Source organism: Pongo abelii, chromosome 8, assembly GCF_028885655.2.
Source record: "Pongo abelii isolate AG06213 chromosome 8, NHGRI_mPonAbe1-v2.0_pri, whole genome shotgun sequence".
Lineage (NCBI taxonomy): Eukaryota > Metazoa > Chordata > Mammalia > Primates > Hominidae > Pongo > Pongo abelii.
Window position 1 is genome coordinate 59,689,163 of NC_071993.2, and position 15,837 is coordinate 59,704,999.

Here is a 15,837-nt window from a genome sequence, read left to right on the forward strand (position 1 = left end):
TTCCCTTAACGATAAGGCCAACTCGTAAATAATGTTTCCTAAGGGCCTAAACCAACTTCTAAATAAACCAAAAACCACTAAGTCACTGGTTTTACTTTAGGGAAATATAGTATGATTCACATATTTGCAACATGTGAGAACGGTTTTCTTTCTCCTTCAAAATGATAGAATACGTATGCCCACTTACAACTGCAGCCATCACGGGTCATCTCCATAAACAAATAAGTGCTTTGCTGATTTGCCTGACTCTAACAGTATCTGGACTATATGAAGAACGTTCTGAACTTCACTGCTTCTCCATCAGAAGTGCTGGTACATAAGAGTATGGTACAAGATTTGTCTTGCTCACCTCTTACCAAATCCAAGAATGGTTTCTATCCAGTGAATGGCAAATTCATCTGATAGGTAAAGGAATAATGGGTCAAAATGGTAGCAAACACTTCTTTCAAATTTCTACTAAAAGACTTGCTGTTGTTTTTCTTATAAAGGGGCAATTTCATCAACATACATCTTTTAAAGGAACCTCTAGAAATTTGAGTGACTTTTTGGCAATAATCCTGTTTGATATATTTTTGGTCAGCTGCTCAAAACAAACATTCTCTTTGTAAGGTTATCTATCTGAAAGATACTAATTCATTTAAAGCAGCTGCAGGTGAACAACCTAAAGATGACATGATTTGGGAGAAGAGGAAGGCAGATTTACTGAACTGACAAGTGGCCCAAAGCATAATTAGGTTCGTGCACATGGTAGCATGGAGGTTCCACGCCTACCTTCTACAGCGTATTAAAATAAGAATACTGTCTTTGAAATACCTTCTAGCACCTTTTTAATAAAACAAAATTTCCCATCTTCAATTCTATTTTTTTCCCCAAATCTACCTTTAAAAAATTGTCTTTCAAAAATACACCATAGACGAGGTGGATGGATCACTTGAGGTCAGGAGTTTGAGACCAGCCTGACCAACAAGGTGAAACCTCATCTCTACTAAAAATACAAAAAAATTAGCCAGGCATGGTGGCACATGCCTGTAGTCCCAGCTACTCAGGAGGCTGAGGCAGGAGAATCGCTTCAACCCAGGAGGCAGAGGTTGCAGTGAGCCGAGATTGCGCCACTGCAATCCAGCCTGGGCAATGGGGCAAGACTCTGTCTCAAAAAACAAACAGAAAAAAACAAAAAACACAGAAAACGGAAACCTAGGAGACCGGAGGTGGGGGAAGGGGAGAATATTATGAACTCCAGCTTTCTCAAGATAGTCTTATTTAAATTTGTTATTTTTCTCAAAATATTTTAACTTGTTTTGCTATAGAAAATAGTTTACAATCCCTATATATGGTATATTTATACCCCACATCAAGGTTTTGTGCAAATGTTTCAAGTTCATTATTTCAGTCTTCAGGTATTAGCATAAAATCAATAAATATAAATATTACAATTAAAGACATAATGCTGTGGAACCTTAAAATGGCTATCATGGATCCATAAGCCTAAGGGTTCAAAACTGAATTACCAGCAAAACTCTAGCACCAACATATGTTACAAATGAATACATGTTTAGGTACAGGTTTCAAGGTGTATCTCAAGCTCTCCAAAATTTACCCAGTAACAAATACAAACATAAATGGTTATGTGTGTGTATATGTGTGTGTGCACGCACATGTGTTTGTAAAACAAGATGTAAAGGAATATATAACTGATTTATATGTAATAAGAAACATTTTCAGCCTGGGGAATTTGGGAAATAAATCAATAGTAACATTAGCTGACTGACCCTGGCAAGGAAAAATAAAACTTACATAGACTTTCCATTAAAACCCTAATCTCCTTTATTCATCACAAAGCTTTTGCATAGACCTTTTAAATATACAAAACACTGGCCAGAACTCTGCTTACAGACTACCATCTTCCATTACCACCATATCTTTAGTTAAAATAGTAGCCATATTCACAGGAGAGACAAGTGAAAACGGGTGAGGTTCTAACAACCACAATAAATACAGACCTTAACAGGACTAAACCAGCAAAGCACACTTCTTGCCTGCTCAGTAAAATATTATGAATTTTCTGACGTGGAGAGGGATGGATAACATGATTTGGGCCTTTGGCAGGCCTCTGAAATGGGTAAGCAAACTTTCGTGTTTACCTGAGATAATTACGCTAAAATGGCATGTACTTCAACCAGGATATAAAATGAAGGAGCCAAACTAGTAGAAGCTTCCACATTTTAATTTAAGATTTGCAGGCTTTCAATGGAACCTCCACCACGGTAGCAAGCTGCAAGCTACACATAAAGCTATTACAGAAGAGATTGTTTTTAAGAAACAAATTGGCAGGTGATGGCTATGTACTTAATGTATCTTTGGTTTAGGAAGACGAGAATATCGATTAGAGGCCAAACAATCCCCAGAATGCAAATTGCCATTTGGATTCTGCATGATTTCTTTTCGTTGTGTTAGTGGCCTTGGGATGCTTGTCTTGGCCTGGAAGCTTTGAGGCTCTAGTTGGGGGCTGTTTGTTTGTTTTTGTTTGAAAGAGCCTGAGGGGGGGCGGAGCTTAGATGCTTTCAGATTCTGATTATTTGCAAGATTTGTTTGACTAGATGTTGGCTGAAGTTTTGCTGAATTACATGTTGTGATTATTGGTGACTTTTTACAAGTGGGAGTCCTACTTGGAGATGATTCAGAAACTGGAGGCGGTACCAAAGAACTCAATATGGATGGCTTTAAAAGCTGCAAGGACTTGGGCTGAGACGTATAACCCACTGGCGGAGACTGATTTCTTCCAACTCTCTTAGCCTGGTCTACTGTACTTGACTCGGGAGGTGTCTGAAGAGAAGTGGGTATAAACTGCATGTCACTAATTTGATTGTTTGCCAAATGATAAGGCTCTTGAGCATTTACAGTAATGTTTAAGTTTGCTTCAGAAGGTGTACTCTTAGCCACATCCATTGTTAATTGTGGGCCTGATGAAAAAGGCTGCTCTTCCAAACCATAGTTGCTTTCTTGTTGCAAGACGTGTGTAAAGCTTTCTTCTGGATGTGCAATGCCCTGATGCATGTCTTGGATTGCGCATTCACTGCGGGCCTCGATACGTTGTGGCTTTATTAGTTTTCCCTGGGTGTGGTCTGTGGGTCTGGGAAGGCTGCTGGAAGGCTGTAGTACTTGAGGCTGTTAAAATTAAAAACAACATTAGCAACAAGTTCTTAGAAATTCCACCCAGATTTAATATAAATACCAATTAGGCTGTGTCGGTACTTATTATGGCTTTAATGTGGAAAATATGTGGAGTTTCTTTTAATTAAAAAATGAACTGCAATATTCAAGCAAATTAGACACATACAAGAGTGATAATGCAAACAAAAAATGATACAGGCAGTAAACACTGAACAAGATCCAAAATTAAATGAAAAAAAGAAAACATTGAAGTACTAATTTATTATAGAAAAAATTCCTGCCATAATAGATTCATTAGGTATTTTAAACCTTAGAGCTTGACAGAACGATTCTACAGCTTTTGGTTTAACCTCCACAAAGCATTCAAGTGTTAACTGTGACCTTCGGAATACCACTTACATTAAAGTTAAAAAAAAAAAAAGTTGTACACCACGTTAACAAGTGTTGTTCTTCTGTCAAGAATGAAAAGCACCAGCAGATAAACAAGATTTACAGTAAATTACTATATTCTCAGTTTATGTGAAATTCTATTTATTTAACAAATATAGGTTGAGACATTTAGCTAATGCTAACCATTTTTAATATTCTTATTGAAAAGTTTCCAAATAAAATGTTTCAAAGTTTATTTGTTCTGTCTCACTCCTATTATGGCTGACATGTGAAAAACAGATCTACCCTAACGAAAAGTAAACATTCATTTACTTAAATTTAGAATAATCAGCCTTTTGAATGATGGCTCAGAGTAAAACAAATGTGAAGTTGCCTCTAACTGCAACTAAAGAATAGAAGCCTACGACAAGGTTCTTAGGGTCTGTGTGCCTCACATGTACTTCCCTGAAGCTCATTGTGTAGTTATGTTTAAAAAAAAAATGAGAGGAACTATGCAATTTCCATGATTTGGGGGTATCCAGTAAAAAATACAAATCTTAAAGCTATCTTTCAATGGCCCAAATAGTTAAAATATATGGGGCAGGGCCAACTGGGCCTGTCCTGATACAGGGGTATTTGCTACAAATGCATTATCTCTCTCCTCTCTCTCTCTCTCACACACACACACACACACACACACACACACACACACACATACACATTCTTTAAATAATGTGGGCTAAAATGTCAAAGACTTTGGCAAAGGGCTTTACAATGTGAAACTCAAAGGGCCATTTCTCACTAATAAGTTTTTTTTGCTATGCTAATCCACAAATAAATCTACATAGTAGCTCTAATTTCTCCAACAGAAGGGGCGGATCTATTTATACTGCATCATTTGTGTTTTTTCAGTTCTTCCGCCTCCCTGATCAGCACTGGACAATGGCTGCCCAGGATCAGCAGCCAGGGATTAGATTATGGCTGGATTGGGAGTGACTGAGGGCAAGGCTTATCAACTCATGGAGGATGGTTGGCTATGATGGCATACGGCTGACTTGCATTAAAAAAAAAAAATCAAGACAGTGACTACTCAAAATTAATCTGTACAGAAATGTCACATCAAATCATATTGCACAATGTTTGAAATAAACAAGTCAGCTCAATTGCTGCCTCAAGCTAAATATCCCAGACTTTAAAGTCACTGGGTATTTTCACGGCACATCAACACAAAAATGAATGAACTGTCCCGCAAAACAGAAGATACTAAAATCACCACATAATTAAATCAACAGATTCTCCCTGGGGTTCCCTAGATAAAAATGACCGTGCCAAAGTGATCAAAAACCTTGAAAGATTAGTGAAAAACTAGAGCAGGACCATATTAAACAAACCAAAATCTACCAAAGGGAATAAAAAGTAATCAGGAAGGAGGCACCATCAATTGGTTGGTTGAATGGGGATGTTTTTCCTTTTCACCCTCAAACATGGTAAGATATTCTAGTTCCAAGTTAAAACTCTTAAAGCAATTTAAGACTTCTGAAAATATCAGTGACAATTTAAAAATGGACTTTATTGTAATATGTCTATTGCCAACAAGAAAAAAGGTATAAACATGTGCTATCGGTGAAAAGCATAAAAAGATGATTTTTCAATTAAGACAGGTAATAAACTGATTATTAAGACAACCAACCTCCAGAAACGCCCAGGAAAGGGCCACTGTGAACTATAAATTTGTACTGTTCTGTACTCACAACTTGTACTGTTTTGATTATTCACAGTACCCAACTGACCACTGCTTATCAGAGAAATAAACGGAAATACAGCAGCCAGAAAGACAAGCTACTTGTATTAAATGCAATAAAGCTTCATATCAAATATTAATGAATTAGAAAACATTCAGTTTTTAAAGAATAACAAAATGTTGAGTCAACTGAGAGGAATTTAACAGTTTTATAAATAAATGTCTAAACTACAAGTTAGACATCTATACTATTAGTGAATTACATTAACTAAATCAGTGGTTTCCATATGCTAAATAAAATTTTATATTTTTATTAAAAATTAATTTTGGTGGCATGATATAATTTCCCTATCCCCAACAATGTCTTGCTTTATTATTTATTTGGTAACTATATTTGGAAAATCAATTCCACTACTGTAAAAACAAAGTCTCTTTCACAAGGAATAAGAAACACCTATAATGTGAGGAACAAGGAAACAACTTGCTCCTGATACGTGGAAGACTACATGGAAGTGGTTACCCACTAAGGACTGGATTGCCGCTAACTACCCCTGCTAGCAAGCTGAACAACAAGCTACCTCTTAACCTCTAGCAAGCAAGGCAGAGATGTGTTCTGATGGCTTGTTGCTACAATTTCCCCAAATTCTAAACATTAAACTGTGTTCATATAAATGCCAGATGTTAATTCATCCTGCCCACATCCACTGCTGCTTCTATGGTCATTAAAAGGATGCCCTCAGACATTTTTAGAATGTAAATATAAAAAGATCCCATATCCTCATGGCTAAGACAAATAGGAATGAATATCAAAAACTATACACTTTTTAAATGTTTATTATGTATCATGTACTGTATTAGGAGTGAGAAAATCTGGAGCTGAACATAACTTTGTTCCTATGCTTGAGGAGCTTAGTGAGGGAGACAATAAGGTAAAGGAATGATGAGATTATGTCTTAAGCGTAACAACATATGGGAACAAAAAGAAAACATGCCTGCCTGGAGAGGTCGCAGGAGGCATTCCAGAATCGCAAACAATCTGCCCTGAGTTTTAACAGGGTGAATAGGAGTTTATCAAGTAAACAAGAAGGGAAGAATATTCTGTGTAATGAGCTAGTACATGCCAAACACAGAGGCAAAAAAAGAACATGCCATGTTCTGGTCACTTCAAATTTTAGACTGAATTTGAAAGGATAGTGCAAAAGCATAGCTAAGGGCCAGCTCCTAGGACTCACGTCAGGCTAAGTAGCTATGACTTTATGCTGTAGATGATGGGAGATGTGGATGAATTTTAAGAAGAGGAATCAGAATATCTAATGTGTGTGTTTTAGAATGATCACTCCAGTGGAACCAGTGAGGAATGTAACTAGTGGGGACAAAATTGTCAGAAAAACCATATCACAAGCTATTTGGCATAAAATCTGGAGAGGACTGAAAAAGATTTGAAGGTGGGACAGGCAAGATGAGGTATTGGCTTGTATCCAAAAAAGGCCTTTGGGAAGGCTGTCCACTAATCCATGGATTTCATAGCCTCGGAAGCCCACAAAACCTAGAGGGCAAAAGGAATGCCCCCACTACTGGGGGGACTTCAGGAAAGATCTCATATCTTAACTACTCCCTATAGTCACAAATGAGTAAAACTTTAATTCTGAAACTTGTGGAGGGGTTGGTTACTGAAGCATCAAAATGAGGACCTATCCCCAGACTTACAGAGCTAAGTGCCTCTAACTGAACTCAGCAACTTCAAGTCTTACTTTAGTTAGATATGTAAACTTCAGCACACTATCCTGATAATTCTCAGATTAAAGAGTTCCATGCGTCAAGTTCAATAATGTCAGCAATAGGCACTACAGGGGGGTTGTGCAAAGGCTTGGTAGACATCTTTAATGATAATTGTAAATGTCTATTTTAGGCTGCTTTACAAAGATAACCAAAGACTTGGAGCTCCTTTCAGGCATGTACCATGCTTTGTTCATTTTTCGTTATAGTTGGTATTTCTAGTATTTGGCACAAAGTAGGGATTAAATATACATTTGCTAGATAAATGAATAAGTGAATAAATAAATATTAGTGGTATATTCAAGAATTACTTATTTGGCCAAGAATTACCAAAGTGATTTAGGTCAATGATGAAGCATTAATGATTAAATAAAAACTAGTTTCAAAAAATAAACACTGATGAAAAATAATCTAATAGGAAAAACCCATTGTTCCCTCCAAATAAGTCTGTGATTAGCTTAATGATTCATGTTTAGAAGGATAGCAGGAAATACTGACTGCATGTTATACACAAGCATGTTATACATAAGTACCTCTCATAATGACCTTTTAAAATCTTAGCCACCAAATGTTTTTTATCTGAAGACTAGAAATAGGTTGGGAAAAGTGTCTTAACAAGCATTCAGCTACTAGAAAATTCTAATAATTAAATATGATTACATATGTAAAACATTTAGCATAGGACTTCCTAGCACATAGTATGTGCTCAATAATTTCTTCTATGATTATTAAAACATATAAGAATGATGAGTTCAAGCCATAGCTATTTTGTAACGGGGTCTTCAAAACAAAAGCAAGTTCTTTAGCAATATAATAATAAACTAGAATATGAGGTTTCTAGGCTTCAAATACATAGTTCAATAATGTCAACACTATCTATATGTTTTGAATCCACATCAAGCATATTTGATATGACACAGAAGTCAAGGATCTTTAACTGCCTTCCTGGAGATAAGAACCAGAGCAAAGACATGCAAGTTTAGAGAGAACTTTCCAATGGCTCTACAAAGGAGGTAGTACAACACAATATTGAGTCACTTAGCTTTTAGAATCAGGCTGATCTGAGTTTGAATCCTGGATCTATCACTTATAGATCTATCACTGAGGCAAGATTATTGGGTAAAAATAATCCCACTACCCTGAAATGGAATTTCATAATTTACAAAATGAGGGTAATACCAGTAAATATACTTCATGGAATTGTTGCAAATAATAACCAGTAACAGTACAATGCCTTACACACAAACACCTGAGAAATGTCATACTCTGGGCTCTTAGAGAACAGTGTTCCCTTCTTTCCAAGGGTATAGATTCAAACTCTTGAGTCTGCATGCATGATCTCTAGTTATCATGAGACCCCTAGGTGAAACATATTGTTCTTTTCTTTCTATAAATGAGTAAACTGGGGTTAAAAAATGTTAACGTGTTCAAATTCAAACATTTTGGCAAGTGGCAAAGCCAGAATTTAAACCATCAGATAATTTCTTAAAATACAGCACTAAAATTTAATATTCTGTGCAATTTGGTTAGTTCTGATGAATTCACAGGCTTTCAGAATATACAATACAACCAGATGAGTATTTTAATATATTTTAAAACACTACAGGCAGATATAATACCAATATTAAGGAACTAACTTTCCTGGATAATGTCCTATTTCCTTCTCAGATGATCTAGCCTACCCAGGATAACTTTCAGATACTAAACTCAAGCCATGGTGTGGAGCAGTATTTCTGCAAAGAGGTGATTCCACAGTGACCCATTGGGGGAAACATAATGAACATGAAAAAAGGCAAAGTAGTACCCACCAATGAGCAAAACAGTTCACCTTTACTGTTTTATGACACTTCAAAGATCTACAGCATTAGCATACGGAAAAGCACTCATGCCAGTTTTCATAAGCATTCTTGTTCTAGGGTTATTAGCAAAAGATGGCAGCTAAAACGTCAAGTCCTGATGGAGTAAAAATATGTCAAAGTGTACCAAATAGAAAGCAGGAAATGTTCTAAAGTGTAATAATGCTACTGCATAACAGACATAGAATTTAGCTAATTTTTTTCCTGGGTACATACAAGTTTATTGTTATTATTAAATACATATTAATCATAAAAAGGAAGGTGGAAATAGAGCCATCTGTAACATGCCTGTACTTTCATGCAGGCTCTGACATGCATCATGCAAACTGGGAAAAAAAAAACCAAAAAAGTGATTATGAGGAAGGTGGTAGGAAAAAATCCAAAATTGTACTGTACCACGCTTTGTCAGAGAAGTAATGGACTAACTTCTCAACTCCTTGCCAATGGCATAATGGGAGAGCAGAGACAAGAAAAAGACAGGACAATGGCATCAGAGACCACACACAACACCAAGGATTGCCATGACTGAGTGGCAGCCACAAGTATTTGCTTTGCTATTGTTGTGTTTTCCTAGGCATTATTCATTATTTCATTTAATATATTTGTACATAACAAAAACATTAAATAGATTTATACTTTCTTACTAAAGTAATTTGTGAGTTAGTACAAATACTCATAACCTCAGAAAGGCATGTGTAAAACTTCTCACACACACTTAAGAGGAATCACTTGAAGAAGACTCTTACCAAACAAAATATTGAAAATAATTCTGATAAAATTTAATATTCATACTCCAAATACCTACAAAGTTTTAGTCCCAAGTAACCTCTTATGAAGGAGGTAGAAATTAATTTTTAAGTAATTTCAGAGGCTTCTGCATATTATAAGATTAAATAAGTATGTGTTAGATTTATTTACTTATTTATTTGTTTATTTATTTATTTTTGAGATGGAGTCTTGCACTATCACCTGGGCTGGAGTGCAGTAGTGCGATCTTGGCTCACTGCAATCTCCACCTCCCAGGTTCAAGCGATTCTCCCTGCCTCAGCCTCCCAAGTAGATGGGATTACAGGCGCCTGCTGCCACGCTCGGCTAATTTTTTTGTATTTTTAGTAGAGACGGGGTTTCACTATGTTGGCCAGACTGGTCTCGAACTCCTGACCTTGTGATCCACCCACTGTGGCCTCCCAAAGTGCTGGGATCACAGGCGTGAGCCACCACGCTCGGCCAGTTTAATTATTGCCATTGAAGACCACTAAAGGTATAATCTGATCTTAACCTGAATATGATGCAAATTATAAGTGAGGCTCTGCACATCAGTATAGAAAGACTTAACTTGTATCCCTAATACTGTATTACAACTAGATTTAAAGACTTTTGCTTTAGAGATCACATGAAGCCAATCACAGCTTCCAGTGCTTTTTGGGAAAAAGGAATGCTCTTATTCCTCTGTATCTCAAAATGGTGCCTCTAGACCTCAGAAAATTTAGAGGATAACAGATTGATAATATAAACTGTTTAAAAATAATTTCTGAAATAAAGAGTTCAATAGCTTTTCTAAGTTGATGACTAGTTAACGGGTTTGTTTGTTTTTTTTTTTTATAAGTATCAAAGTGATTAAGAGGGACTTAAGTAAGCATTTACTACAGAGGCACAATCACTCTTAGATGATTAATTTCGTGGGTCTATATCTCAAAGACACAGAATCCATTAACATCTACCTCTCAGATGATGTAGAGTAGTTCAGGAAAAAAAACCTAAATGGCATCATAATAGTACAGTTCCATTGATGTGATCAATAGACACAGTATATTTATCCAGAGTACAAGAATACTGTAAGCATTATGGTACAGGAAAAGAGACTGGCTAAAAAAATAAATCCCACAAGCTGCAAAGCAGATTGTAATAAAAGGCTTTATACAGAAACCACTAACGCTGCATTTCTCATAATTTCAAGAAACTAACCCATGCCTACGTTTGTGGAAGGCCTATTGGACCATGAGTTAGATGCACATTTCTAGTCAATTAACCAATGACTATACTAGATAGTCCTTGAAATTGGCTGCAAAAAGGTACAAAATACCATATTTGATGTTAACCATATTTAAATTAAAAATGAGCATACACAAAATTGAATTAGTAAAGTTTTTTTACTGAGTTACTCTAGTTTGCATTTCATTCAAAAATATTTTATTTTTATGAAAAGTCACTCCCAGAGTTAATTTCTAAGGAAGCTGAAGCTATTCTTATGTATAAAATTGATTATAGTCACACATTAGAGTCAATCAGATTGAGCCTTGTTAATTTGTACATTATGAGCATGTTTGACAATTCAACAATTGTCAAATACACATTTGACACATCAAGTGGCCTTAGAAAGTGTATACCCTTTAATTAAATGATATCCTTCCAGGAAATCTATCTAAGAAAAGAGACACTGACACTGATTTATACACAAAGATAAACTGCTTACCAATATTCCTCTCTGTAACTAGAAATGACATTAATGCCCAATAAAAAAAAAATTAATTTAGAATATATCCACATAATGCATTATCAAGTGGCCATGAAAATGTTAATTTCAAGAAGTATTTACCATATAAAAATGTGTATATATATAAAATGATACTATGTGAAAAAAGCAGAACGACTGAAAATACATAAATTCAACTTTATAACATAATACTTAAAAGACTGAAAGGAAATATACCAAAATGTTTCTTCTAATTCCTCCATAATGAGTCACTACATTACTATTATAAATAGGACAAATGTACATTTTGAAGGAAGAGTCACTGTATTTACAAAAAATTTTTAAGGTTCAAGACTCTGGAAGTAGAACAGAATTTAATTATGGTTTGTTCACTTACCCTGAGCAAATTACTACATCATTTATTGATTTATTTATGATTTATTTGCATCTTCCTTATTATAAAATTGGAATAATAGCTCTGACTCTGAGTTGTTGTGAGAATCAAATAATTTACATGAAATGCCCAGAAAAGTACTTAAGACATTAAAAAACATAATAGGTATTCAATTAATATTAGTCTTTTCCCCTTTCTTAAAATGTATGGCTAAATTTTTAAAAATATACATAAGAGTTTCCTACAGGAATACTTGTGAAAGTGTAATTTTTAAGTAGCTCTTAGAAAGATTATCCAACTGTATGAATTTCAAGAGAACAATTCTCCAGCCAAAAGGACTAAAAGAATAAGGATAGTGAATTACTAAAGTGAGACAGTGCAGTCAAGGATAAGTAGGCAAATGGCAAAGGTGGGCATTCAGTAAGATCAACATTTTGGCTAAACTGAGGAAAAGCTGGCTCTTACAAAGGGCTCATCAGCCATTTAAGCCACTCTATTAATATTCAACAATAAACATTTTTTCCTGCCATAGACAATTCTTAGGAGGCACCACTTAAAAACAGTATTTCTGCAAAAAAAAAAAAAAAAGCTTTACTTTGATTATACTCACAAAATCTATGCACATTAAATTATCTACACTTCTTAGACTTCATATTTAAAGTCAGTATATTAAAACCTAAATGCTCTTATTTATATGGGCAAAATAGACCAATGTTTTTTTAACTGCAGGTTGCTAGCAACATTTAAAAAAACAGAATAGAGAGAAAAAATATGAGAGGATCAAATATTTTAAGAGAAAGTACTGTCCCATGAATCTTTTATCAGAATTTTAAATATACATACACAGTGAATCGGGTTGTTGTAAATACATACTTTCTCTCAGTAAATACATACTGGGCTGTCATGTAAAATAAATTTATAATCACTGCATGTCAAAAATGTTTGTGAAACACCCCCTGAAATTTGTAAGAGAAAGAAGATGTAAGACAATATAAATTTGTCATTCTTAATATAATTATGGTGGACACAACACTACATCAAGAAACTGTCAGGCTATTATGACAAATATAGATGCATTTATGTAATTTTTATTGTTTTAAAATAACTTTTTCCCTTTGCATTAAGTCACTGCACATGGAAGGTAAAAATAAATAGGATTTCTAAATTTATCAACCAAGGTACTAAAGAGCAAGTTTTAAAAGCTTAGTTAGACACAGTAAGAGATAGGTATTATTTTGAAACATACTTTTTGAAAAGTCAAGTATTCCTGTAAGTACATGCTCTGGCAAGAAATGCTATTTGGAATTACCAGGAAGGCTTTCTATTTGCCAAAAACAATTATTTTTATTAAATTTTCCTACTCTGAGGTAGGTTATTTATTATTCCCAATTTTACACAGTTGGAAATTAGAGTAGAAAGACTACACCAATGCCAGTTAAGTGAATTTGTACAAAAGCTCAAATCCCTACTAACAGCAGGAAAGACCTAAAGGTAGATATTTTCTGCTAACCTAGAGAAAATTTAATTTGAAATAAAAAAGTATCATGAAGTAGAGACTAGTAATATACTTAAGAAATGTATTTCTTTCTTCCTGAGAAAGAAAAATAATAAAGGCCAGAACCTTCCATTTATCTCTATTTTCCTATATTCTTTTTTTTGAGACAAGAGTCTCACTCTGTTGCCCAGGCCGGAGTGCAGTGGTACGATCTGGCTCACGGCAAGCTCCGCCTCCTGGGTTCACGCCATTCTCCTGCCTCAGCCTCCAGAGTAGCTGGGACTACAGGCGCCCGCCACCACGCCCCGCTAATTTTTCGTATTTTTAGTAGAGATGCGGTTTCACCGTGTTAACCAGGATGGTCTCGATCTCCTGACCTCGTGATCCGCCTGCCTTGGCCCCACAAAGTGCTGGGATTACAGGCGTGAGCCACCGCGCCTCGCCTATTTTCCTATATTCTTAAAGGCAGTTTGAACACTGCTGGCCATTACAGCTTTCTAGAGTGAGGGCTAAATACTCCCTGTAAACATTATCTCACTCTGCATGTTTAGAACGGACTATCTTCATACTATAAGGTCTACTATACTTCTGTAACTTAAAAAACAACAAATTGCTGTTACTGAAGGCTCACAGCCAAGCTTTACCTGGCCTCCCCATTTAGAAGATAAAGGCAGTTCCCTCAAGTTGATGTTCAAGAAGTCATCAAAGAGGCCGAGCGCGGTGGCTCACGCCTGTAATCCCAGCACTTTGGGAGGCCCAGCCGGGTAGATAACAAGGTCAGAAGTTTGAAACCACCCTGGCTAACACGGTGAAACCTCGTCTCTACTACAAATACAAAAAATTAGCTGGGTGTGGTGGCAGGCGCCTGTAGTCCCAGCTACTTGGGAGGCTGAGGCAGGAGAATGGCGTGAACCTGGGAGGCGGAGCTTGCCGTGAGCTGAGATCTGGCCACTGCACTCCAGCCTGGGCAACACAGCAAGACTCTTGTCTCAAAAAAAAAAAAAAAAAAGAAGTCATCAAAGAACTTTTTAATGAAACATTATACTGGAGAAATCTCTCAACTATCTTCTTAAGCACAATCAACCTCTCCAAACATGAGTACTAGGACCCACATATTGACTAAATGTGGAGACAAGTATCATCTGACTGTAAGTTTAGTATAGGAAAAGAAGAGATCTGTTTCAAAACCCTCTGGAAAACCACTAGATTTATTCTAATAATTTCATACCTTTCTTTTCTATATTTTATAACTAAAAAAAATCTCTTTATTAGTAAACTGCTTTAGCTGTTCTCAGGGTGAATTCAAAAGAGAGTAGTAGTTTAGAGCATATTTCCCCTCTAAAGGAAACTTTCAAGCTCATTAATAGTTATTAAAAGGCTGTGAACAGGCCCTCTGGTCATTACTTCGCACAAACAGGGTCCTACAAGTCTCAAAGATCAAATCCTAGGGCCAGTGCTTTTAGATGCACAGGCCATGAGAACTTACTCAGGAAAAGACTCATATATATATATATATATATATATATATATATATATATTTTTTTTTTTTTTTTTTTCCTAGATGACTAATACATCCAAACTCTGGAGAACCAAAACTTTCTTTTTGTTAATCTGAAGATGCAGAGAAAGAAGGTTTGATCTAGAAAGGTTAAAAAAAAAAAAAAAAAAGCAGGTCTTACTAGTATTATAAGAATTGTAGGATAGTGCTGCTTCACAGTTGGAAACAAAAAGGAAAGCTCTGAACCCAAGAAGGAAGAAGAAGCACTTGAAAATGGAGAGCCACTGACTCAAGGAAAAGACAAGAAAATTCTAATGCTATACAAATAAACCAATGAAATAGGTATTTCTGATAAACATGTCTTTAAAAGTAAAGCTGAAACTCTATTTGTAATACAGAATAATTAACCCCAAACTTCAATTCCATATTACAGCTAGCTGAGGGGAAGGAGAAAGGGGGAGGAACATGGTGACAAAAAAGGATACAGGCTAAAAGGGGGCTTGAGTAAGTACACAGGTTGGTGTGCTAATCTGAGGGGAAATCTCAAACCTTGCTGTTTACTGGCCACAAGCCTAAGAACATATTATAATTTGTTGTATCTGCCCTTTGAAATTTCAGATGACTTGACTAGCATTTTAGTATGATTCTTTTTGTGCTGGGATTATTTAAACAGAGGAGAAAAGAAAGCAACTTACTTGACGACAAGAGAAGTGAAAAGGAGGAGTTACCAAGGTGGTGGGAGACAGAAAAGGAGGAGGACAAAAAAACTCCTTTTCTCATTGCTTCCAGTAAACAAATGAACTTGCTACTAAAGAACATCATATAAAAGCCTACAGAAATGATTTTTCTTTAAAACAAAAAGTACAGAAGGGAAGGAGAGGTGTAGCAGCCAAAAAATAAACTTCATGCCTTCTCTGGAATTCATGTCGATACCTCATAATTTTGGCTAATTCAAGAAATAAAATTTTCTTTAAATAAATCACATTCCTAATTACTTAAAATTTCCTCCTTTGACACCTTTGATACTTCACATGGAAATGGATAATGAAAAAATTGAATGAATC

At 35.7% G+C, this 15,837-nt stretch overlaps 1 protein-coding gene across 11 annotated transcripts in view; it reads right to left on the reverse strand.

Moving 5' to 3' along the window:
* Positions 1-2,206: 2,206 nt before the first annotated feature.
* The window catches only part of CCSER2 (coiled-coil serine rich protein 2), a 188,410-nt gene continuing 174,779 nt past the window's right edge, over positions 2,207-15,837 (reverse strand). For 9 of the 11 annotated variants that reach the window (XM_024253157.3, XM_024253161.3, XM_024253159.3 and 6 more), the window contains one exon: positions 2,207-3,165. In XM_024253157.3, the coding sequence (XP_024108925.1) occupies positions 2,347-3,165 (819 nt within the window). In that variant the 3' untranslated portion in view covers positions 2,207-2,346. 11 annotated transcript variants of the gene reach the window in all.